This window comes from Engystomops pustulosus, unplaced genomic scaffold (genome assembly GCF_040894005.1).
Source record: "Engystomops pustulosus unplaced genomic scaffold, aEngPut4.maternal MAT_SCAFFOLD_97, whole genome shotgun sequence".
NCBI lineage: Eukaryota > Metazoa > Chordata > Amphibia > Anura > Leptodactylidae > Engystomops > Engystomops pustulosus.
In genome coordinates, this window is record NW_027284981.1 from 305,761 (window position 1) to 330,209 (window position 24,449).

General features: G+C 57.0%; 1 protein-coding gene across 3 annotated transcripts in view; it reads left to right on the forward strand.

Moving 5' to 3' along the window:
- The window catches only part of SRCAP (Snf2 related CREBBP activator protein), a 59,616-nt gene extending 41,001 nt beyond the window's left edge, over window positions 1–18,615 (forward strand). For all 3 annotated transcript variants that reach the window (XM_072131587.1, XM_072131588.1, XM_072131589.1), the window contains exons 18-33: window positions 71–240; window positions 319–482; window positions 560–712; window positions 791–955; window positions 1,041–1,268; window positions 1,345–1,500; window positions 1,578–3,769; window positions 3,849–4,063; window positions 4,138–4,340; window positions 12,537–12,706; window positions 12,780–12,976; window positions 13,053–13,167; window positions 15,374–15,499; window positions 15,830–15,991; window positions 16,067–16,150; window positions 16,230–18,615. In XM_072131587.1, the coding sequence (XP_071987688.1) occupies window positions 71–240; window positions 319–482; window positions 560–712; window positions 791–955; window positions 1,041–1,268; window positions 1,345–1,500; window positions 1,578–3,769; window positions 3,849–4,063; window positions 4,138–4,340; window positions 12,537–12,706; window positions 12,780–12,976; window positions 13,053–13,167; window positions 15,374–15,499; window positions 15,830–15,991; window positions 16,067–16,150; window positions 16,230–18,272 (6,543 nt within the window). In that variant the 3' untranslated portion in view covers window positions 18,273–18,615. The remainder of the gene's footprint in view (window positions 1–70; window positions 241–318; window positions 483–559; window positions 713–790; window positions 956–1,040; window positions 1,269–1,344; window positions 1,501–1,577; window positions 3,770–3,848; window positions 4,064–4,137; window positions 4,341–12,536; window positions 12,707–12,779; window positions 12,977–13,052; window positions 13,168–15,373; window positions 15,500–15,829; window positions 15,992–16,066; window positions 16,151–16,229) is intronic.
- The last annotated feature ends 5,834 nt before the right edge of the window (window positions 18,616–24,449 follow it).

A 24,449-nucleotide genomic window follows, 5' to 3' on the forward strand; every position in this document is an offset into this window, starting at 1 on the left:
CTGATGTCGTCATAGCGGTGGTGCCAGAGTTTTGGGGGCTACAATGGTCTCTCCTCCTCTGTATCCCCAGTATATAGATACATCTTGGTTCGATCTGGTGAACTTAGAAGGACGTGTAAGCCGCTATGAGCGTGATGTCTTCCTGCCCCGGTACAAGCCTTCTCGCACCCTGATCCAAGAGATAGCAGACTCACCTGAGCCACCTCCGAGACCTCGGACTCTGAAGATGAAGGTGAACAGGTGTGTGCAGCTCCTGGGCCTGGTCTTCATGGATTCTGCCTGCTGGTGGCTCGTCTCACATCATTTACTTTTCTTCAGGTCGCTTCAGCCTGTTAAGCCGGATCCACGTTCTGTTGTGGTTAACAATCCCCGTCCTATTCAAAAGTCTCCGGATGTGCTCTCCAGCCCGCAGCCCCCGGCTCCTCCATCGTTGCCATCCAGTAGCTGTCCTCCTGCTCCTGCGCTTGTTCCTGCGCTGAAGGGTGAGAGCACTCGCTCTGCTGTTACCTCACTGTGTCCGCTCCTCTTACTCACCATCACATCATTTTAATGTTTGCAGCTCCGCTCACTGTCCAGTCAGGTCCAGTACCACCATCTGTGACTCCAATGTCGAATGGGGCAGGAAAGCCTGTGCCGGTGCAGAACACGCAGCCAGTGTGCAGCGCCCCCCAGAGGCTGATCCTGACCCCTGACACGCAGGCACGGCTGCCTTGTAAGTAGCTGCGGCACGGCCTTTGCTGTATATGAGGTTTCCTCTGTGAGATATAATGTTCCCCCGTCTGTCTCTTAGCTGGAGAAGTAATCAGCCTGGCACAGCTGGCATCTCTCAGTGGGCGTCCTCTACAAGGTGCGGCTGCTACCAAACCTCTTACCCTGCAGCTACAGGGCACCAAGCTGACATTAAGCGGAGCTCCGGTGCGACCCATGGGAGTAGGGCAGCCACGGCCCGTGCAGGGTAAGAGTCCTCTCCGCCGGACATTACTGCTCCTTTTATTTCTTGGTTTCTATGCAACACAATGTAACTGCATGTTGTGTCCCAGGTAATGTGCTTCACCTGGTGTCTTCTGGTGGCCATCTGCTCAGCCAGCCCGCCCAGCTGGCGCTCCTCCAGGCCCTGGCACAGCAGAGCACACCGCCCGCGCCACCAGTCACTCAGTTGGTGCCGAATAACACTCAGGCGCAGATTGGAGTCCAGGCCGTGTCCGTGCAGTCTCTGCAGCATCCCCTCCTGAACAGCAGCGGCCTCCCTGCAGCTTCTCCCAGCCAAGGTGCGATCCTGCCCTGGTGTGTCACCTCAGAAGAGTGTCTGCAGCTCTATCTGACCAAACCTTTATCTTTATTTAGTTCCTACCTCCGGTGTGGTGAAGATTGTAGTCAGACAGCCCACCAGGGAGATTGCTGCGGCTCCACATCGCCCTCCGGTGGCACCACCTCTACGCCCTCTTCTTAGGGTCATCCCTGGTCCTCCTGCAGAACAGTCTCCTGCCCGAGAGGGAGCAGGTATGTACGGGGGGAGGCGGATGCCCATGCGCCCGTGGGTGGGGGAGATGCCTGACTTGCGTTGTGTTTGTTTGCAGCTCAAGTGGCTTCTGCCTCCACGCTGTCTCTAGCCGCTAGCCCTCTGCTTATGATGTCCAGCCCTGCAGTGACTGCCCGGCTCCCATCACCCAGCACTGCTCAGCCCAGTGTAGAGGAGTGCCCGGGCCCCCCGGTGTCTGGAGTGGCTCTACGCATCCTGACCACCTCTGCTGCTGTGCAGCTGACAAACCACAACTCTCCTTCTCCTAGACACATTCAGAGCCCCGCTATTCCCAACTGCTCGGGGGCCCCCAGCAGCGCCACCCCTGGGCTGTTCCCCGAAACTGCACCTGGCCTAGTGGTTGTAAAACCTCTGCACAATCCGGAGGCTAGTGCTGGCCCCCTGGACATGCCGCCGGTCCTGAATGGGAATGGTACAGCCATACAGTCACTCCCAAACCCCTCCACGTCTTCTGATAATGCCCTGTATGTTAATCTCATTCAGAACCCTCCTCCTTCCCCTCCTGCTTCCAGCATCCCAAAAATGGCTCCGGCTCCCCCCACTTACAACTTGAGCTTAGTTCCTGCCCTTCTAGCAAATTCCTCTCCGGCCACAGTGCCCGGCCCTTACCCTCTCCCAGCTCGCTTCCTCACCAGTCCCGTATCTCTACTGACCCTGTCCCCACTAGCATCCAGCAGCAGCGGCCCCTCGCCTGTTCTCTACACACCCCCCAACGCTCCAGTATCTGCTCCACTGCCCTTGCTGGCTGCCCCAGTGTCATTCACAGCCCCCCTGCCCATCTCCACTACCAGCCAAAGCTCAATGGCTCCTAGTCTCTCTGAGAGCCCATTCCAGCTCCCACGGACATCACCCATACTGCCTGTGTCAGCACCCGCAGCCTCTCCCATCCCCTCCTTACCTGCAGCGGGCCCTGCTCCATCACCTGCTCCTCTGGTACTGGAGGCCCCAGGTAACCAGCCTCTCATCCTGTCCTCAGACCCTGTGCCTCTCCTGGAAGCCTCGGAGTCATTGCCTCCTCTGGTACTCAATACATCCTCCCCTGTGCCCGTGCTGTCCTCCCCTGTGCCCGTGCTGTCCTCCCCTGTGCCCGTGCTGTCCTCCCCTGTGCCCGTGCTGTCCTCCCCTGTGCCCGTGCTGTCCTCCCCTGGCACGGTCCCTTTCTTGGCCTCTGCTAAGATGCCCCTTCCTATAGTGAATGCATCTTCTAACCCTTCCACCACATTTTCCCAGTCTCGAGCATCTGCCTTTCCTTTGTTGGCCTCTGCTGGATCATCTGGTGAGCCGGTGTCCTCGCACTCCATACTTATACCGGCTCCTATATCTCTGGCGCCATTGAGACAGTCTGCACCCATCACCTCGCTGACGTTTACCAGCCCCGGCTCTGTCACTTCCGTAGCTGCTTCTCCTCTACCGGCTGTGGTGGCAAAGATTGCTGCCCTGCCTCCAGTAGCGTCTGATGCCCCCATGCCTGCGTCTTCTCTCCTGCCTCCTGTAGCCGCTGATGCCCAGGTGCTTCCAGCTCTGGAGCCGGCTGAAGGTTCTCCATTGGTGCAGCCAGTCATTTCTGCTTTCTCTCAGTCTCCTCTGCCTTGCTTGTCTCTCAGGATTCCAGCTCCACAACCCTCATTGCCCATCTCCACACAGTCTCCCTCCATGCCAGCCCCTGCCCCAGCGCCTATGCCCTCACTGCCAGCCTCTACCCCTGTTCCTTTGCCCCTGCTGCCAGCTTCCACACCTGCTCCTATGTCCTCGTTGCCTGCTTGTTCCTTAGATCCAGCCTCTCTGTTACTGGGGCCGACTCCCGGCCCTCATGTGTCGTCCCCAGCACCTGTAGACACGGCACCCACGTCACTGCTGCCACCCTCATCAGCCGGCCAGCCGCTGGTCATCTCATTCTCTGCCCCTTCCTCTCACATCCCTCTGCTCCCGGCCCTGCCTCCCCAGGCACCTGTAACCACTGTGCACCCCAATGTCACCCCTAAGCCCGTCCCTTTAGTACCCAGCCCGGTGCCTACAGCTGTTTCCCCCCCGCTGCTCCCTGTCCCTAGCCTAGCACCGGAGCCATCCTTGTCCCTCTCTGAGGCGGACCCCCAGGCAGTCGGCATGACCCTGGGCTCGGAGTCTGAGCGCACAATGGAAGCAGACGAGCTGCGGCCCCCGCACAATCCTGTGGTGAGCGTCCGTCTGCGGCGCCAGCTGCCGCCTCCGCCGCGCTCTCCGTTCTACCTGGTAAGTTCTCACACCTGGTTATGTCTGATGGATGTTTCTGGGAGATTCTGACACAATAATGGGAATGTTTTCTGTACAGGAGCCGCTAGAGGAGCGACGTAGAAATCACAAGCTGGAGCGACTAGAAAGGATTTTTCATCTGAATGAGAGGAGAAGTAACCTGGCTCCAGTGTATGGGAGCGAGGTGCTGCGGCTCTGCACCCTGCAGCCGGGCGCCGCTCACATGGGTGCTATGAGGAGCTGCATGTACACGGCACAGCAGCGCCTGGAGCAGCTGGCGCCCATCATCGAGAGGTGGGTGCAGCCTGCACTGTGGGCACCTTGTCATCCTCCAGGCCCCATTACTTATCTACATCGTGTCCTTCTAGGTTTATATTTGCTATGCCTCCTGTGGAGGCGCCACAGATCACTCTGCACACCTCTCACCCACCCCCCTCCCTGGTGTTAGAGGAGTCCCTCTTCAAGAACAGACTGTCCGGGGAGCTAACCCCCCACACCCGCTGCCTGCATCGCATCATCTCCAATATGAGGACACAGTTCCCTGACCTCCGACTAATCCAGTACGACTGCGGTGAGTACAGCGCCTCCTGCTGGGAGGGACTGCTGCTGCCATGTACTGGCTTGTGTATGTATATCTGTGGGGGGGTATGTATATATGTGGGGGGGTATGTATATATATATATATATGTATATATATATGTGTGTGTGTATATATATATATATGTGTGTGTATATATATATATGTGTGTGTATATATATATGTGTGTGTGTATATATATATGTGTGTGTATATATATATGTGTGTGTGTATATATATATGTGTGTGTGTATATATATATGTGTGTGTGTATATATATATGTGTGTGGGGGTATGTATATATGTGTGGGGGTATGTATATATGTGTGTGTGTATATATATGTGGGGGTATGTATGTATATCTGTGTGGGGGGAGTATGCATATATAAATATATGTGTGTGGGGGGGTATGTGTGTGTGTATATATATATATATCTTATGGTGGAGTCAGATATCCTGATTATTGCTGCCGTCTCATCCTGTTGTGATGTCTTGTAGTAAAATATGTGATGTATGTATAAGACCGTCCGCTTGCGTTCGGTGAGACTCTTCTGCATGTTGTTGTGTGGGCCGGGCGTGTCGTTGTGTGGCCCGGCGTCATTGTGTGGCCGCTGTGTGGGCCGGCGTCATTGTGTGGCCGCTGTGTGACCCCGTGTCGTTGTGTGGGCCGGGCGTGTCCGCTGTGTGTGGTCGCTGTGTCATTGTGTGGCCGCTGTGTGGGCCCGGCGTGTCATTGTGGGGTCGGTGTGTGTGGGCCCGGCATGTTATTGTGGGGTCGGTGTGTGTGGGCCGGGCGTGTCCGCTGAGTATGGCCGCTGTGTCATTGTGTGGCTGCTGTGTCATTGTGTGGCCGCTGTGTGGGCCCGGCGTGTCGTTGTGTGGCCGCTGTGTGGTCGGTGTGTGTGTGGGCCCGGCGTGTTGGTGTGTGTGTGTGTGTGTGTGTGTGTGTGTGGGCCCGGCGTGTCGGTGTGTGTGTGGTCTGTGTGTGGTCTGTGTGTGTGTGTGTGTGTGGCCGCTGTGGGGCTGGGGCCGAGTGTGTGTGTGTGTGGGGCCGATGTGTGGTCGGTGTGTGTGTGGGGCCGCTGTGTGGTCGGTGTGCGTGTGGGGCCGCTGTGTGGTCGGTGTGCGTGTGGGGCCGCTGTGTGGTCGGTGTGCGTGGGGGGCCGCTGTGTGGTCGGTGTGCGTGGGGGGCCGCTGTGTGGTCGGTGTGCGTGTGGGGCTGCTGTGTGGTCTGTCTGTCTGTCTGTCTGTGTGTGTGTGTGTGGGGCCGCTGTGTGTGTGTGTGTGTGTGTGGGGCCGCTGTGTGGTCTGTCTGTGTGTGTGTGTGTGGGGCCGCTGTGTGGTCTGTCTGTGTGTGTGTGTGTGTGGGGCCGCTGTGTGGTCGGTGTGTGTGTGTGGGGCCGCTGTGTGGTCGGTGTGTGTGTGGGGCCGCTGTGTGGGTGTGTGGGGCTGGGGCCGAGTGTGTGTGTGTGTGTGGGGCTGGGGCCGAGTGTGTGTGTGTGTGTGGGGCTGGGGCCGAGTGTGTGTGTGTGTGGGGGGGCTGGGGCCGAGTGTGTGTGTGTGGGGCCGCTGTGTGTGTGTGGGGCCGCTGTGTGGTCGGTGTGTGTGGGCGGTGTGTCGTTGTGGGGTCGGGGTGTGTGTGGGCCCGGCGTGTCGTTGTGTGGTCGATGTGTGTGGGCCCGGCGTGTCGTTGTGTGGTCGGTGTGTGTGTGTGGTCGGTGTGTGTGTGTGGTCGGTGTGTGTGTGTGTGTGTGTGGTCGGTGTGTGTGTGTGGTCGGTGTGTGTGTGTGGTCGGTGTGTGTGTGTGGTCGGTGTGTGTGTGGCCGTTGTGTGGTCGGTGTGTGTGGTCGTTGTGTGGTGTGTGTGTGTGGGCCCGGCGTGTCGTTGTGGGGTCGGGGTGTGTGTGGGCCCGGCGTGTCGTTGTGGGGTCGGGGTGTGTGTGGGCCCGGCGTGTCGTTGTGTGGTCGGGGTGTGTGTGGGCCCGGCGTGTCGTTGTGTGGTCGGGGTGTGTGTGGGCCCGGCGTGTCGTTGTGTGGTCGGTGTGTGTGTGTGGTCGTTGTGTGGTGTGTGTGTGTGGTCGGTGTGTGTGGCCGTTGTGTAGTCGGTGTGTGTGTGTGGTCGTTGTGTGGTGTGTGTGTGTGGGCCCGGCGTGTCGTTGTGGGGTCGGGGTGTGTGTGGGCCCGGCGTGTCGTTGTGTGGTGTGTGTGTGTGGGCCCGGCGTGTCGTTGTGGGGTCGGGGTGTGTGTGGGCCCGGCGTGTCGTTGTGGGGTCGGGGTGTGTGTGGGCCCGGCGTGTCGTTGTGTGGTCGGGGTGTGTGTGGGCCCGGCGTGTCGTTGTGTGGTCGGGGTGTGTGTGGGCCCGGCGTGTCGTTGTGTGGTCGGGGTGTGTGTGGGCCCGGCGTGTCGTTGTGGGGTCGGGGTGTGTGTGGGCCCGGCGTGTCGTTGTGGGCCCGGCGTGTCGTTGTGGGGTCGGGGTGTGTGTGGGCCCGGCGTGTCGTTGTGGGGTCGGGGTGTGTGTGGGCCCGGCGTGTCGTTGTGTGGTCGGGGTGTGTGTGGGCCCGGCGTGTCGTTGTGTGGTCGGTGTGTGTGTGTGGCCGTTGTGTGGTCGGTGTGTGTGGGCCCGGCGTGTCGTTGTGTGGTCGGGGTGTGTGTGGGCCCGGCGTGTCGTTGTGTGGTCGGGGTGTGTGTGGGCCCGGCGTGTCGTTGTGTGGTCGGTGTGTGTGTGTGGTCGGGGTGTGTGTGTGGCCGTTGTGTGGTCGGTGTGTGTGGCCGTTGTGTGGTCGGTGTGTGTGGCCGTTGTGTGGTCGGTGTGTGTGGGCCCGGCGTGTCGTTGTGTGTTCGGGGTGTGTGTGTGGTCGGGGTGTGTGTGTGGCCGTTGTGTGGTCGGTGTGTGTGGCCGTTGTGTGGTCGGTGTGTGTGGCCGTTGTGTGGTCGGTGTGTGTGGGCCCGGCGTGTCGTTGTGTGGTCGGGGTGTGTGTGGGCCCGGCGTGTCGTTGTGTGGTCGGTGTGTGTGTGTGGTCGGGGTGTGTGTGTGGCCGTTGTGTGGTCGGTGTGTGTGGCCGTTGTGTGGTCGGTGTGTGTGGGCCCGGCGTGTCGTTGTGGGGTCGGGGTGTGTGTGGGCCCGGCTGGTCGTTGTGTGGTGTGTGTGGTCGTTGTGTGGTGGGTGTGTGTGTGTGTGGTCGTTGTGTGGTGTGTGTGTGTGGTCGTTGTGTGGTGTGTGTGTGTGTGGTCGTTGTGTGGTGTGTGTGTGTGTGGTCGTTGTGTGGTGTGTGTGTGTGTGGGCGGTGTGTGTGTGGTCGGTGTGTGTGTGGGCCCGGCGTGTCGTTGTGTGGGCGGTGTGTGTGTGTGTGGTCGGTGTGTGTGGGCCCGGCGTGTCGTTGTGTGGGCCCGGCGTGTCGTTGTGTGGGCCCGGTGTGTCGTTGTGTGGGCCCGGCGTGTCGTTGTGTGGGCGGTGTGTGTGTGTGGACCCGGCGTGTCGTTGTGTGGGCGGTGTGTGTGTGGGCCCGGTGTGTCGTTGTGTGGGCGGTGTGTGTGTGGGCCCGGCGTGTCGTTGTGTGGGCGGTGTGTGTGTGTGGTCGGTGTGTGTGGGCCCGGCGTGTCGTTGTGTGGGCCCGGTGTGTGTGTGTGGGCCCGGTGTGTGTGTGTGGGCGGTGTGTGTGTGTGGTGTGTGTGTGTGGGCCCGGCGTGTCGTTGTGTGGTCGGTGTGTGTGTGGGCCCGGCGTGTCGTTGTGTGGGCGGTGTGTGTGTGTGGGCGGTGTGTGTGTGGGCCCGGCGTGTCGTTGTGTGGGCGGTGTGTGTGTGGGCCCGGCGTGTCGTTGTGTGGGCGGTGTGTGTGTGTGGGCGGTGTGTGTGTGGGCCCGGCGTGTCGTTGTGTGGTCGGTGTGTGTGTGGGCGGTGTGTGTGTGTGGGCGGTGTGTGTGTGTGGGCCCGGCGTGTCGTTGTGTGGTCGGTGTGTGTGTGGGCCCGGCGTGTCGTTGTGTGGGCGGTGTGTGTGTGGGCGGTGTGTGTGTGTGGACCCGGCGTGTCGTTGTGTGGGCGGTGTGTGTGTGGGCCCGGCGTGTCGTTGTGTGGGCGGTGTGTGTGTGGACCCGGCGTGTCGTTGTGTGGGCGGTGTGTCGTTGTGTGGGCGGTGTGTGTGTGTGGTCGGTGTGTGTGGGCCCGGCGTGTCGTTGTGTGGGCCCGGTGTGTGTGTGTGGGCCCGGTGTGTGTGTGTGGTGTGTGTGTGTGGGCCCGGCGTGTCGTTGTGTGGTCGGTGTGTGTGTGGGCCCGGCGTGTCGTTGTGTGGGCGGTGTGTGTGTGTGGGCGGTGTGTGTGTGGGCCCGGCGTGTCGTTGTGTGGGCGGTGTGTGTGTGGGCCCGGCGTGTCGTTGTGTGGGCGGTGTGTGTGTGTGGGCGGTGTGTGTGTGGGCCCGGCGTGTCGTTGTGTGGGCGGTGTGTGTGTGGGCCCGGCGTGTCGTTGTGTGGGCGGTGTGTGTGTGTGGGCGGTGTGTGTGTGGGCCCGGCGTGTCGTTGTGTGGTCGGTGTGTGTGTGTGGTCGTTGTGTGGTGTGTGTGTGTGGTCGGTGTGTGTGGCCGTTGTGTAGTCGGTGTGTGTGTGTGGTCGTTGTGTGGTGTGTGTGTGTGGGCCCGGCGTGTCGTTGTGGGGTCGGGGTGTGTGTGGGCCCGGCGTGTCGTTGTGTGGTCGGGGTGTGTGTGGGCCCGGCGTGTCGTTGTGGGGTCGGGGTGTGTGTGGGCCCGGCGTGTCGTTGTGGGCCCGGCGTGTCGTTGTGTGGGCGGTGTGTGTGTGGGCCCGGCGTGTCGTTGTGTGGGCGGTGTGTGTGTGGGCCCGGCGTGTCGTTGTGGGGTCGGGGTGTGTGTGGGCCCGGCGTGTCGTTGTGTGGTCGGGGTGTGTGTGGGCCCGGCGTGTCGTTGTGTGGTCGGTGTGTGTGTGTGGCCGTTGTGTGGTCGGTGTGTGTGGGCCCGGCGTGTCGTTGTGTGGTCGGGGTGTGTGTGGGCCCGGCGTGTCGTTGTGTGGTCGGGGTGTGTGTGGGCCCGGCGTGTCGTTGTGTGGTCGGTGTGTGTGTGTGGTCGGGGTGTGTGTGTGGCCGTTGTGTGGTCGGTGTGTGTGGCCGTTGTGTGGTCGGTGTGTGTGGCCGTTGTGTGGTCGGTGTGTGTGGGCCCGGCGTGTCGTTGTGTGGTCGGGGTGTGTGTGTGGTCGGGGTGTGTGTGTGGCCGTTGTGTGGTCGGTGTGTGTGGCCGTTGTGTGGTCGGTGTGTGTGGCCGTTGTGTGGTCGGTGTGTGTGGGCCCGGCGTGTCGTTGTGTGGTCGGGGTGTGTGTGGGCCCGGCGTGTCGTTGTGTGGTCGGTGTGTGTGTGTGGTCGGGGTGTGTGTGTGGCCGTTGTGTGGTCGGTGTGTGTGGCCGTTGTGTGGTCGGTGTGTGTGGGCCCGGCGTGTCGTTGTGGGGTCGGGGTGTGTGTGGGCCCGGCTGGTCGTTGTGTGGTGTGTGTGGTCGTTGTGTGGTGGGTGTGTGTGTGTGTGGTCGTTGTGTGGTGTGTGTGTGTGGTCGTTGTGTGGTGTGTGTGTGTGTGGTCGTTGTGTGGTGTGTGTGTGTGTGGTCGTTGTGTGGTGTGTGTGTGTGTGGGCGGTGTGTGTGTGGTCGGTGTGTGTGTGGGCCCGGCGTGTCGTTGTGTGGGCGGTGTGTGTGTGTGTGGTCGGTGTGTGTGGGCCCGGCGTGTCGTTGTGTGGGCCCGGTGTGTCGTTGTGTGGGCCCGGTGTGTCGTTGTGTGGGCGGTGTGTGTGTGGGCCCGGCGTGTCGTTGTGGGGTCGGGGTGTGTGTGGGCCCGGCGTGTCGTTGTGTGGTCGGGGTGTGTGTGGGCCCGGCGTGTCGTTGTGGGGTCGGGGTGTGTGTGGGCCCGGCGTGTCGTTGTGGGCCCGGCGTGTCGTTGTGTGGGCGGTGTGTGTGTGGGCCCGGCGTGTCGTTGTGTGGGCGGTGTGTGTGTGGGCCCGGCGTGTCGTTGTGGGGTCGGGGTGTGTGTGGGCCCGGCGTGTCGTTGTGTGGTCGGGGTGTGTGTGGGCCCGGCGTGTCGTTGTGTGGTCGGTGTGTGTGTGTGGCCGTTGTGTGGTCGGTGTGTGTGGGCCCGGCGTGTCGTTGTGTGGTCGGGGTGTGTGTGGGCCCGGCGTGTCGTTGTGTGGTCGGGGTGTGTGTGGGCCCGGCGTGTCGTTGTGTGGTCGGTGTGTGTGTGTGGTCGGGGTGTGTGTGTGGCCGTTGTGTGGTCGGTGTGTGTGGCCGTTGTGTGGTCGGTGTGTGTGGCCGTTGTGTGGTCGGTGTGTGTGGGCCCGGCGTGTCGTTGTGTGGTCGGGGTGTGTGTGTGGTCGGGGTGTGTGTGTGGCCGTTGTGTGGTCGGTGTGTGTGGCCGTTGTGTGGTCGGTGTGTGTGGCCGTTGTGTGGTCGGTGTGTGTGGGCCCGGCGTGTCGTTGTGTGGTCGGGGTGTGTGTGGGCCCGGCGTGTCGTTGTGTGGTCGGTGTGTGTGTGTGGTCGGGGTGTGTGTGTGGCCGTTGTGTGGTCGGTGTGTGTGGCCGTTGTGTGGTCGGTGTGTGTGGGCCCGGCGTGTCGTTGTGGGGTCGGGGTGTGTGTGGGCCCGGCTGGTCGTTGTGTGGTGTGTGTGGTCGTTGTGTGGTGGGTGTGTGTGTGTGTGGTCGTTGTGTGGTGTGTGTGTGTGGTCGTTGTGTGGTGTGTGTGTGTGTGGTCGTTGTGTGGTGTGTGTGTGTGTGGGCGGTGTGTGTGTGGTCGGTGTGTGTGTGGGCCCGGCGTGTCGTTGTGTGGGCGGTGTGTGTGTGTGTGGTCGGTGTGTGTGGGCCCGGCGTGTCGTTGTGTGGGCCCGGTGTGTCGTTGTGTGGGCCCGGTGTGTCGTTGTGTGGGCCCGGCGTGTCGTTGTGTGGGCGGTGTGTGTGTGTGGACCCGGCGTGTCGTTGTGTGGGCGGTGTGTGTGTGGGCCCGGCGTGTCGTTGTGTGGGCGGTGTGTGTGTGTGGTCGGTGTGTGTGGGCCCGGCGTGTCGTTGTGTGGGCCCGGTGTGTGTGTGTGGGCCCGGTGTGTGTGTGTGGGCGGTGTGTGTGTGTGGTGTGTGTGTGTGGGCCCGGCGTGTCGTTGTGTGGTCGGTGTGTGTGTGGGCCCGGCGTGTCGTTGTGTGGGCGGTGTGTGTGTGTGGGCGGTGTGTGTGTGGGCCCGGCGTGTCGTTGTGTGGTCGGTGTGTGTGTGGGCCCGGCGTGTCGTTGTGTGGGCGGTGTGTGTGTGTGGGCGGTGTGTGTGTGGGCCCGGCGTGTCGTTGTGTGGGCGGTGTGTGTGTGTGGGCGGTGTGTGTGTGGGCCCGGCGTGTCGTTGTGTGGTCGGTGTGTGTGTGGACCCGGCGTGTCGTTGTGTGGGCGGTGTGTGTGTGGGCCCGGCGTGTCGTTGTGTGGGCGGTGTGTGTGTGGGCCCGGTGTGTCGTTGTGTGGGCGGTGTGTGTGTGGGCCCGGCGTGTCGTTGTGTGGGCGGTGTGTGTGTGGACCCGGCGTGTCGTTGTGTGGGCCCGGCGTGTCGTTGTGTGGGCGGTGTGTGTGTGGGCCCGGCGTGTCGTTGTGTGGTCGGTGTGTGTGTGGGCCCGGCGTGTCGTTGTGTGGGCGGTGTGTGTGTGTGGGCGGTGTGTGTGTGGGCCCGGCGTGTCGTTGTGTGGGCGGTGTGTGTGTGGGCCCGGCGTGTCGTTGTGTGGGCGGTGTGTGTGTGTGGGCGGTGTGTGTGTGGGCCCGGCGTGTCGTTGTGTGGGCCCGGTGTGTGTGTGTGGTCGGTGTGTGTGGGCCCGGCGTGTCGTTGTGTGGGCGGTGTGTGTGTGGGCCCGGCGTGTCGTTGTGTGGTCGGTGTGTGTGTGGGCCCGGCGTGTCGTTGTGTGGGCGGTGTGTGTGTGGGCCCGGCGTGTCGTTGTGTGGGCGGTGTGTGTGTGTGGGCGGTGTGTGTGTGGCTGTTTGTCTTTTTGATTCCTCCTAATCACGGAAGATGTAAAAATGGACTCCGGAGCAAGTTCATCGTGATGAATGGGAAAAGCCGCAGCACAGATGGGCCGGGCCCTGGTGTGCTTGTGATCACTTCCTTTGGCAGGTGGCAGCACCCGAGTTGCTCTTTGACCCCGGGGCCTGCAGCTTTCCCACAGGAGGGTCCTCAGTATTTCTTTTTTCGTTTGCAGGAAAATTGCAAACCCTGGATCGACTGCTGCGTCAGCTGAAGTCCGGTGGCCATCGTGTCCTCCTCTTCACACAGATGACTCGGATGCTGGATATCTTGGAGCAGTTTCTGAATTATCACGGACATATCTATCTGCGCCTGGATGGATCCACCCGCGTGGAGCAGAGACAGGTAACGGAGCGCCGGTGCGGAGCTACACCACGGTGTCTAGAGGAGACTCACTCCTGTCCTTACTCCTCTCCAGGTGCTGATGGAAAGGTTCAACATGGACAAGCGGATCTTCTGCTTTATTCTTTCCACCCGCAGTGGGGGGGTGGGAGTGAACCTTACAGGGGCCGACACCGTTATCTTTTATGACAGCGATTGGAATCCCACCATGGATGCGCAGGCGCAGGACCGCTGTCACCGCATTGGACAGACGCGGGACGTGCACATCTACAGGTAGCGGCAGCCTTCCCTTCTGTTACTGACATTTATCTGCAGCCGCTTCTACTTCTCCTCCTTCTTCTTGTGTTAGGTTGGTCAGTGAGCGAACTGTGGAAGAAAATATTCTGAAGAAAGCCCAGCAGAAGCGTTTGCTGGGAGACATGGCCATAGAGGGTGGAAACTTCACTACAGCTTACTTCAAGCAGGTGAGTGAGAGATCCTGGGGATGTCCTGTAGAGTCCTGAGCGGGGTGCATGTGCTGTGTCCTGTAGAGTCCTGAGCGGGGTGCATGTGCCGTGTCCTGTAGAGTCCTGAGCGGGGTGCATGTGCTGTGTCCTGTAGAGTCCTGAGCGGGGTGCATGTGCCGTGTCCTGTAGAGTCCTGAGCGGGGTGTATGTGCCGTGTCCTGTAGAGTCCCGAGCGGGGTGTATGTGCCGTGTCCTGTAGAGTCCCGAGCGGGGTGTATGTGCCGTGTCCTGTAGAGTCCTGAGCGGGGTGCATGTGCCGTGTCCTGTAGAGTCCCGAGCGGGGTGCATGTGCCGTGTCCTGTAGAGTCCCGAGCGGGGTGCATGTGCCGTGTCCTGTAGAGTCCCGAGCGGGGTGCATGTGCCGTGTCCTGTAGAGTCCCGAGCGGGGTGTATGTGCCGTGTCCTGTAGAGTCCCGAGCGGGGTGTATGTGCCGTGTCCTGTAGAGTCCCGAGCGGGGTGCATGTGCCGTGTCCTGTAGAGTCCTGAGCGGGGTGTATGTGCCGTGTCCTGTAGAGTCCTGAGCGGGGTGTATGTGCCGTGTCCTGTAGAGTCCTCAGCAGGGTGTATGTGCTGTGTCCTGTAAAGTCCTGAGCGGGGTGTATGTGCTGTGTCCTGTAGAGTCCTGAGCGGGGTGTCTGTGCTGTGTCCAGTCCTGAGCGGGGTGTATGTGCCGTGTCCTGTAGAGTCCTGAGCGGGGTGCATGTGCCGTGTCCTGTAGAGTCCTGAGCGGGGTGCATGTGCCGTGTCCTGTAGAGTCCTGAGCGGGGTGTATGTGCCGTGTCCTGTAGAGTCCCGAGCGGGGTGTATGTGCCGTGTCCTGTAAAGTCCTGAGCGGGGTGTATGTGCCGTGTCCTGTAGAGTCCTGAGCAGGGTGTATGTGCTGTGTCCTGTAAAGTCCTGAGCGGGGTGCATGTGCCGTGTCCTGTAGAGTCCTGAGCAGGGTGTATGTGCTGTGTCCTGTAAAGTCCTGAGCGGGGTGCATGTGCCGTGTCCTGTAGAGTCCTGAGCGGGGTGCATGTGCCGTGTCCTGTAGAGTCCTGAGCGGGGTGCATGTGCCGTGTCCTGTAGAGTCCTGAGCGGGGTGCATGTGCCGTGTCCTGTAGAGTCCTGAGCGGGGTGTATGTGCTGTGTCCTGTAAAGTCCTGAGCGGGGTGTATGTGCTGTGTCCTGTAGAGTCCTGAGCGGGGTGTCTGTGCTGTGTCCTGTAGAGTCCTGAGCGGGGTGTCTGTGCTGTGTCCAGTCCTGAGCGGGGTGCATGTGCCGTGTCCTGTAGAGTCCTGAGCGGGGTGCATGTGCCGTGTCCTGTAGAGTCCTGAGCGGGGTGCATGTGCCGTGTCCTGTAGAGTCCTGAGCGGGGTGCATGTGCCGTGTCCTGTAGAGTCCTGAGCGGGGTGCATGTGCCGTGTCCTGTAGAGTCCTGAGCGGGGTGCATGTGCCGTGTCCTGTAGAGTCCTGAGCGGGGTGCATGTGCCGTGTCCTGTAGAGTCCTGAGCGGGGTGCATGTGCCGTGTCCTGTAGAGTCCTGAGCGGGGTGCATGTGCCGTGTCCTGTAGAGTCCCGAGCGGGGTGCATGTGCCGTGTCCTGTAGAGTCCCGAGCGGGGTGCATGTGCCGTGTCCTGTAGAGTCCTGAGCGGGGTGCATGTGCCGTGTCCTGTAGAGTCCTGAGCGGGGTGCATGTGCCGTGTCCTGTAGAGTCCTGAGCGGGGTGCATGTGCCGTGTCCTGTAGAGTCCTGAGCGGGGTGCATGTGCCGTGTCCTGTAGAGTCCTGAGCGGGGTGCATGTGCCGTGTCCTGTAGAGTCCTGAGCGGGGTGCATGTGCCGTGTCCTGTAGAGTCCTGAGCGGGGTGCATGTGCCGTGTCCTGTAGAGTCCTGAGCGGGGTGCATGTGCCGTGTCCTGTAGAGTCCTGAGCGGGGTGCATGTGCCGTGTCCTGTAGAGTCCTGAGCGGGGTGCATGTGCCGTGTCCTGTAGAGTCCTGAGCGGGGTGCATGTGCCGTGTCCTGTAGAGTCCCGAGCGGGGTGTATGTGCCGTGTCCTGTAGAGTCCTGAGCGGGGTGCATGTGCCGTGTCCTGTAGAGTCCCGAGCGGGGTGTATGTGCCGTGTCCTGTAGAGTCCCGAGCGGGGTGTATGTGCTGGATTGCTCATTTTCTTTTTATTTAGCAATCGATCCGGGAGCTGTTTGATATGGAAGAAACCTCTCGCAAAGAATCTGAAGTGCGCAATGCGTCCCCGGACGATTCTGCAGAAGAAGGAGCAACATCTCGACAAGCTCATATCCTGGAACAGGTGACTGATCTCCATCCGCTATACGTTATATGGCGTCGCTCTGGGTTCTGGCTCCATGATGATGATGATTGCTCTGGGTTCTGGCTCCATGATGATGATGATGATTGCTCTGGGTTCTGGCTCCATGATGATGATGATGATCGCTCTGGGTTCTGGCTCCATGATGATGATGATGATTGCTCTGGGTTCTGGCTCCATGATGATGATCATCGCTCTGGGTTCTGGCTCCATGATGATGATGATTGCTCTGGGTTCTGGCTTGCCTTGTGTGTGAAGGCTCTTGTGGTCCCCTGGTGTCCGGCTCTCACGCTCTGTGACTGGTTTCCGCAGGCGCTGTGTGGTGCAGAGGACGAGGAGGACACGCTGGCCGCATCTCTGGTCAGAGCTGAACAGGTTGCAGATCTTGCAGAGTTTAATGAAAATGTGCCTTTGGAGCCAGAAGAAGAGGAGCCGAGCCGCGCGGAGCAGGAGATTTCTGCTTTGGTGGAACAGGTAACACTTGAAATGACCACATGGAAGTACCACGTGTCTTACCCTGAGCATTAACGTGTACCTATTGTTCTCCAGCTGACGCCCATCGAGAGGTATGCCATGTGCTTCCTGGAAGCCTCCTTAGAAGAAGTCAGTAAAGAGGAGCTGAAGCAGGCGGAAGTGAGTGACACGGTCTCCTCCTCACACGCCACTTGGGACATTTTGACCACTTTTTGATGAGGCTTTTCTTTCTCCACAGGAGCAGGTAGAAGCCGCTCGTAAAGACCTTTTCCTTGCAAAAGATGAGGTTGGTTTGATGACAGAAGTGAATTTGGAGGAAGAAGCCAGGAGAAGTCGCAAAGTGAAGACTCCAGTACTCGCCAAGAACCCTGAACGCATTGGGGTCCGCATGAGCGAAAGGTTAAGAGGAAGCAAACCATCTGAAAGTTTGGACCCCACAGTTGGCCCCACCATTTCAGATGTTGCACTGCCATCCCAAGAGGAGGAAGTCAAGCATGAAAATCCATCGCCCACCCTGAACAGTCAAGCCACTCCAGAACCAGAAGATGCTTCTACAAGTGCAGAGATTGTGGCCTGTACGTCTCCTATAATCAAGGAACTTTCCACTGCTTTGCCTCCTATTGATATGTCTGAAACTGACTCTGCTCCTAATGGCATTGAGTCTGAGATGCCAACTACTGAGGTCGCTGTGATGGATAACGTTGTAGAAACGGGCGCGGTGCCAGGCAGCCCAGTGGGCGCGGTGCCAGGCAGCCCAGTGGGCGCGGTGCCAGGCAGCCCAGTGGGCGCGGTGCCAGGCAGCCCAGTGGGCGCGGTGCCAGGCAGCCCAGTACCACCTCGCACCCCTCGCAAGAAAGTCTTTGCAGACTGTGAGATTACACTTGCGGGAGCCACAGAGACCTCTCCTACTGCAAAAGTGCTGAGACGACTGCCTGGACGTCTTGTTACTGTGGTGCAAGAAAGAATTCCAACTCCTCGCCGCCAAAATAAGGGGAACCAGACAGCCGCTGAGAATGAGTCTCCGAGTCCTTGTATGCCTGCCCCTCTCAGCCCTTCTCACGATCGCTTCTCTGAAGAGACTTCTGAGACTGGGAGCCCCCCACCAAAGCGAAAGAGAGGGAGGCCCCCTAAAACAAGAGCACAAAGGTCAGTACCCAGTGTGCACAAGCATATGGTGATGCCTGACTGCTCTGCCTCCATGTCTCATGACCCGGGCGCTGCTTCAGACTTGGCTTCTACGTCTATCCAGACATCTGTCAGTCCAAATTCTACCTTTAAGGTAAACTCGGACAGTGAAAGTGGATCACCTATAGAGAAAAGGAAGAGGGGAAGACCCCCAAAGAGACGTGAAGTGTCTCCTATTGTTTCCTCCCCTTTGACCCCCAAAACACCTGAAGCACCCCCTGTTGTTGCACCCCCTGCGTCCCCCAAAGCACATGATGTCCCCTTAGTTGTTGCTCAGCAGTTGTCCTCCAAGCAATGTGACGATCCTGTGAGCGTGACGTCACTCGTTCCTCCTCACAGAGACTCTGCACCCGCAGTTCATGAGTTGGACACAAAGCAAAACCTCAGAACTTCTGAATTGTCTCCGGCTGCTGATTCCATCATTCCCAGTGTATCTTCCGACATTCCCATTTTGCCCATTGAGGGTACAAGCAGCAGTGGCGTTGAGGAGCCCTTGTCCCCCCCAAAGCGGAAACGTGGCCGCCCACCAAAGTGTCGCCCCTTACTCAAAGTCAACTCTAGTCCTGTGTTGCTTAATGACACATTAGACAGTTCTCCAGAACGATCCGCCAGTCCTCAAGTCACAAGGACTTCTCTACAAAGAAAGTGCAAACCATTCAAAGCCGAATTCGTGGAAACAAAGGAGCAGAACTCCTCGCTAGCAGACAATGATGACTCGTCTGATGAGGAGGTGATTGTAAGGACCCCTCTGACACGTAGTGGCAGGACTAGACCACAGACCACGAACCAGACCTCTCCCGCCATCTCACCCAACTCTGCCGGTTTTTCCAAATCCCCCCGTGGACGTTCCCCCCGCACTGTTCCTATCCAAGAAAAATGTCTCATTAAAAAACGCAAGCCCCCTAGTGTGAGCTCTCCTAGCCCATCGTCCTCTCCACATGGCAGCTCCAGCGAGAGCAGGAAGCGTCCGTGTCCCCCCGCAGAGCGTGTTCTGCGCAGCTCCCTCACTGCCAACCCCGCCAGTAACACCCGATCATCGAGGTCCCCTCTTCTGAAATCTCCCAATAGCCACAGAGGCAGGAAGGCCAAAACGTGAGGCGCTCTAGTGGCCAATGTTTTATGTGGTGGCGCGCCTCTGTGGCAATTAACTTGGGGAACAGGAGAAATGTTCCCCATAATTGAACCCAATTTGGCGGAGTTTGGCTACAGCCCCCATACGGAGAATCACAATCTATGCAAGAGGATGAGACAGGTTGGACTTTATTCGGTTCTGAAGGATAAGGCACTACGTTGTTCCCAGGGTTGTGGGGTTGTAAGACCATGTAGTATTAGGTGACCGCGGGGGCTGGGCATGAGCTCTCACAGCCTCGAGGCTCTGGACTTGTTTCTACAAAGGTTCGTGTATTTCTTTCATCAAAATAAAGTGTTGAGTAAATGAAGTTGTGTGTGATGAGGCCCTTGTGTTGTGCTCGCTGAAGGGAATCTATCATGAGATGTATCCTTGTACTATTGTAGCACAGTCTCATCCCATTCCTACAGCTAGAAGTGCACATAAAAGTCTATATTTTTGTCTGTTGTATCATTGTAATAAAGTTGTGGACACGGTCTCTCTCTCCCTGATGTCTTTGACACTGCGTTATGGCTGGCAGCAGATCGGGACGGAGGTAGGTCACATTTATGGTTGTCTGCTATAGGGTTACTGAGCTAAGCATTGCTTGTGTACCCGGAGGTGCCCGTCCTTCATGATAGATTCCCTTTGTAGTGTTCTGAAGGGTTTTAAGCATTCCTTCGCGTTGCGGTCAGGGTCACATGACCCTGCATCGATGGAGACTCAGATCTCAAATTCTGCTGAATTTTATTGTGTCATTTCATCCACACTGGACTCAGAACATGTAAAAGATCTCTGCATTGTGTTGGCTGATGAGGTCACAGGGAAATGGCAGTGATGTCACACGGGTAAGGTGACAGAACGATGTTGTATGGCGTGGTCATAGGACAAGGACATAAACTGTCTAGTGGTCGCGTATTGTCTTCTATCCTTGTCACGCCCGGAGCTGTGATGGTTTTCCCCTTCACCACGACAGCACCATCAACGGAAAGAGGGGTCAGCCCCCAGGGACCGAAAACCCTTAAAGCTCCACGCCTCCAGCCATGCCTCATTGTGGTGTCCTGTCCCTAGAGAGCCTCTGGGGCGGTGAGAGCAGGTCTGAGAGCCAGGCTTACGGCAGAATAGCGTCCGGCTCCTCTGTGATGTGAACATGTCGTGAGCTGAACATCGCAACTGGTCCTGCGTGACATGCGATAACGGGAGGCACCAGTTACAAAAAGAAGACCTCACGCAGTAGTCTGTGTGTCTACACTCTCGGCTGATGTACAGTTCACCGCTAAGCACGACTCTATGTTAGAGGTTTGGTCCTTGTGCATTGGAGTACGGCATCATAAATGGTCTGATAACTTCTTATGTTAGACGCTTTCTTACAGGGAGGCTTCCTCTAACAAACAACCAAGGAGTAAAGAATGTAGAATCTGCTGGGAGAACCTACCTTTCACCTATTATGTGTATTGTGCATTCAGCGGATAGTGGATCAAGATAGTGTAGCCCTATTAGAAGCTCTGGGCACCTCCATAATGACGACGGGGCCCAGATCGGTCCACAGACGCCCCTCCAACTCTAGAAAGTCAAATTTATCAGAAACGGAGTCAGACTTAAGGATTGTTTCCGAAGAGAAGAGGAGGATCAGTCAGGGAGACCCCACTTCCCTGTGGAAGATGTGAAACATCTAATAAAGATTGTAAAGGCCGCGAGAAGATGTAGCCGTATCCATGTATAAGTCCCGGGAGGCCTCCTCAGCTTTCACACCACATATTGCAGCCACTTGTGTTTCTATGTCTGGGCTAATGCGGCTAACCCCGCTGGAAGAGAAGGTGTAATGTGCGGCTCTGCGAGAATCTCCTCATTGATTTGCCGCCTTGACGTCGCTGCTTTGTACCATTTTTTTCCCCGTTAATAAGGAGGAAGAGATTCGCGTCCTTGCGCCAGGCGCTTGTGCCTTGAAGATATCGAAGAACAATTGTCCGTACATCCAGAAGAAGCCGGGCCTCTACCTGCTCATTCTGTGGGTTGTTGCAGAATGATGGTAAATGTATGCAAGTCAGAACTGTACACTTTATAATTGTAACCCCAGACAGAATGTTTTTGATCTGTGACAATTGGATTTTACCAATGTTGGATTGTAATAAGAACCGGGAGTAACAACTGGTTAATTGCAGAGACATTAGAGAAACGTTATAGCAGTTTATTGTGCTGAAGGCTAAAGTGCAGTAAGTTACCAACTGCCAGAGGTCCGTCTGTAACTAGGGGTCTTATGTGTTTCTCAGTAGGGGGCCCCCTGTATAGGCCGGAAGTTGGGCTCATGTTTGAGAGTTATTCTATCTTCTGATCTAATAGATAAGGCTTGAAGTTCTCAAAGCCTCCTGGACAACATTTTAGGTGCCGCTGGTACAGAGGGATGTTCTCTCCAGCTATTTGGATGTATCTAATGGGGGGCCTACAGAAAGTGCCGATATCTAAACCTTTATCGTGCTCGCTCCGAGGTCTTTCTCCAGAATGTTAGAGTTTTGATGAAGAGGAGAATTGCCTCGCCAGGAACAACATTTCTTCCGGACCTTATAATGGAAAAGGTTTTCGGCAGCTTTCAAATGTTTGATTACCTCATCCAAGAGACCAAGACTTTTTAAGAGGGAGCTATCGGGATCCGTGCCGCTAGCCTGAGAAATCCCGGATTGGAAAGGAGGCGAGGACCTGGATGTAGACGGTCGTGCGTCTCTGGATCGTCTATTGCTAGAAACTGAAGAACCGGAATCCAGTTGCTTTTCTCCCAATCAGGATTAGAGTCGTCTGGCGGTGAAGAAGCTTCCATACAACCCGCCCAATCAGAGGGATGGAAGGACATTTATTTTTCTTCCCCAACAAATTATTTTTCAGTAATTTCTACACATCGACAAATACCTACCTTTTCCATGGACAAACAACCCCCCCCTCAGTTAATGAGTTCACCGCAAATAAGACTTTAACAATCAATGTTATTAATTTTATTTACATATGCCTCCAGCCCGGTGCAGAGGGGCGGAGCCAGTGCATAGCAATGGCCTTCCTAACCTGGTAGAGCATTCTGCTCACGCCCAGCATCACCCCGTCCTCCCAGTTATTCTGACCTAGGAGGCAGACCCCCAGTGTAGCCGGAATACTTACTCCAAATACTGTGGCTATCAAATTTAGGACATTTTTCCTAAATCTCCCTTATTTCCTACACTCCCACAGCATGTGCATCAGAGGAGCACGAGCCATGCGGCATCTTGGGCACAGATCTTACCCCCTCGGGCTGGCCCTGTGTAGCCCATGAGGGGTGCAGTTGGGACAAGGGACAATGAAGGAACTATGAATAGAGCTACGGACCATTTTTCTTACATTGGGGGTGCTAGGTCTTCCTCCCACTTGGAGAAACGCCCCTTGATTTAGATTCCACCCGTGGGGGTGAATATACACTCACCGGCCACTTTATTAGGTACACCATGCTAGTATGGGGTTGGACCCCCTTTTGCCTTCAGAACTGCCTCAATTCTTCGTGGCATAGATACAACAAGGTGCTGGAAGCTCCTCAGAGATTTTGCTCCATATTGACATGATGGCATCACACAGTTGCTGCAGATTTGTCGGCTGCACATCCATGATGCGAATCTCCCGTTCCACCACATCCCAAAGATGCTCTATTGGATTGAGATCTGGTGACTGTGGAGGCCATTTGTGCCCAGTGACCTCATTGTCATGTTCAAGAACCCAGTCTGAGATGATTCCAGCTTTATGACATGGCGCATTATCCTGCTGAAAGTAGCCATCAGATGTTACAGGGTACATTGTGCTCATAAAGGGATGGACATGGTCAGCAACAATACTCAGGTAGGCTGTGGCGTTGTACCAAGGGGCCCAAAGACACCATGACACCACCACCACCAGCCTGACCCGCTGATACAAGGCAGGATGGATCCATGCTTTCATGTTGTTGACGCCAAATTCTGACCCTACCATCCGAATGTCGCAGCAGAAATCGAGACTCATCAGACCAGGCAACGTTTTTCCAATCTTCTACTGTCCAATTTCGATGAGCTTGTGCAAATTGTAGCCTCAGTTTCCTGTTCTTAGCTGAAAGGAGTGGCACCCGGTGTGGTCTTCTGCTGCTGTAGCCCATCTGCCTCAGTGTTGGACGTACTGTGTGTTCAGAGATGCTCTTCTGCCTACCTTGGTTGTAACGGGTGGCGATTTGAGTCACTGTTGCCTTTCTATCAGCTCGAACCAGTCTGCCCATTCTCCTCTGACCTCTGGCATCAACAAGGCATTTCCGCCCACAGAACTGCCGCTCACTGGATGTTTTTTCTTTTTTGGACCATTCTCTGTAAACCCTAGAGATGGTTGTGCGTGAAAATCCCAGTAGATCAGCAGTTTCTGAAATACTCAGACCAGCCCTTCTGGCACCAACAACCATGCCACGTTCACAGGCCTCAAATCACCTTTCTTCCCCATACTGATGCTCGGGAGAACTGCAGGAGATTGTCTTGACCATGTCTACATGCCTAAATGCACTGAGCTGCCGCCATGTGATTGGCTGATTAGAAATTAAGTGTTAACGAGCAGTTGGACAGGTGGACCTAATAAAGTGGCCAGTGAGTGTAATTGCTGTTCAGGAAGTCTGGTGTGACATTGCTTCCTGGATTGCCGTAGATTTTACAGTCTCTTCTGCCGAACAAAATATGTTTTTGAGCTGCTCTTTGTAGGGCCCTGGATCTGGTTCTCCCTTGTCTTCTTATTGTCTGATAGATTTTTTTATATAACAGCCGTGTAACTGCTGGGAACTGCAAACCAGGGTTTCCCAGTCTGCCTTCAGTTCTCTTAGATTGGAGGGAAGCTCCAGCGTTTTGGGGGAACCAGGATCCCTGTAGATTATGGCCCCCAAGCCCAACGGGCCGGCGTCTGTCTGTGTTGTCATTATTGGTCAAAGGTCCCGGGGACTCCTTTCTCCAGGTTCTCCCTGACCATCCATTATCTTAGTGATGGTTTTACCTTTTTCCCTAACTTCAAAGTCCTCTTGTTCCTTGACTTTAAGAGCTTTGTTTGAAGATCCCTGGTGGTTTTGGCTCCATGCCACACTGGATACATGCGATTTCCCTAGTATTGGCCTGGCCTCTTATTGAGCATATCCTCCTTCTGGTGAATTTCTTGGCTGATGCATGGATAGTCTTCTATTTGTCCTGTTGGAGGCAGGGCGACTGTGTTACTGAGTAACTGTACCCATAAAAATGCTTTGGACGTTGCTGGACCTGATTTTTTGCATATTCACTGCCCAGCCGAAATCTCACAACTGCTTTCAGGAAATCGTGGGATAAGGAGACATCAGAATCCCTTCCGTAAGATCTTCGCCACCCCCAGCATCATCGTGTGAAGACTCTGGAGGCTGAAGGTCGGGGTAGACATTACTGCAAACCTCAGATACTGGGAGATGGATAGGAGCCTGGTGATGAGCTTGTCTGGCGTACACACGGCCGCATTCTTCTGGAGTAAAGGAACCAATGGTTTGTGGAATTTGTAATTTCTCACCTATTTGTTTAGGTTCTTCAGGTTTGTGAAAGATCCATTTTTTTTTTCTTTTTAAATGAAAAACATTGGTGAATAAGCCCCTTGTTTCAGTTCCGTCGGCGGTTCTCTTATCACAGCCTCAGGTTTGATCAGGGCGAGGACTTACTCCCAGAGGTTAAGTTTTTTGCGTCTCTGATATTGAGAGAATGAATCTTGAGGGGGGAAGATAAGCGGCCGATTCTATATCCCTCTGACAATCGCTGGTGTCCTCCAGGGGTCCCTCCTCTGAGGTGGCTTTCCAGTGACTGATCCAGGAGGACGGTGGCCGAGCTGCTGATGTCTTATCATGAAGCATCGAGAACTCCCTCGCCTTAATAAAACAACATCTTTTCTGTCTGAGAAGCACAACAAACAGAATATCATAGAAAAATACATTTGTGTCTATTCAGATAATCCAAGTGATAAATGCGCTTCTGGTACCACCGGATCCTTCAGCTCAATCTTCACCTGGGAGCAGCAGTCCTGGGGGTATTATCCCAAACTTTTGTCTCCTAATATCCGTCTAGTTTTAAACTCCGTAGGAAGACGAAAACGTCTTTGGGTCTTTCCACTCCTCCAGCGCCAGTTCTTTGAGATTATCGTTTA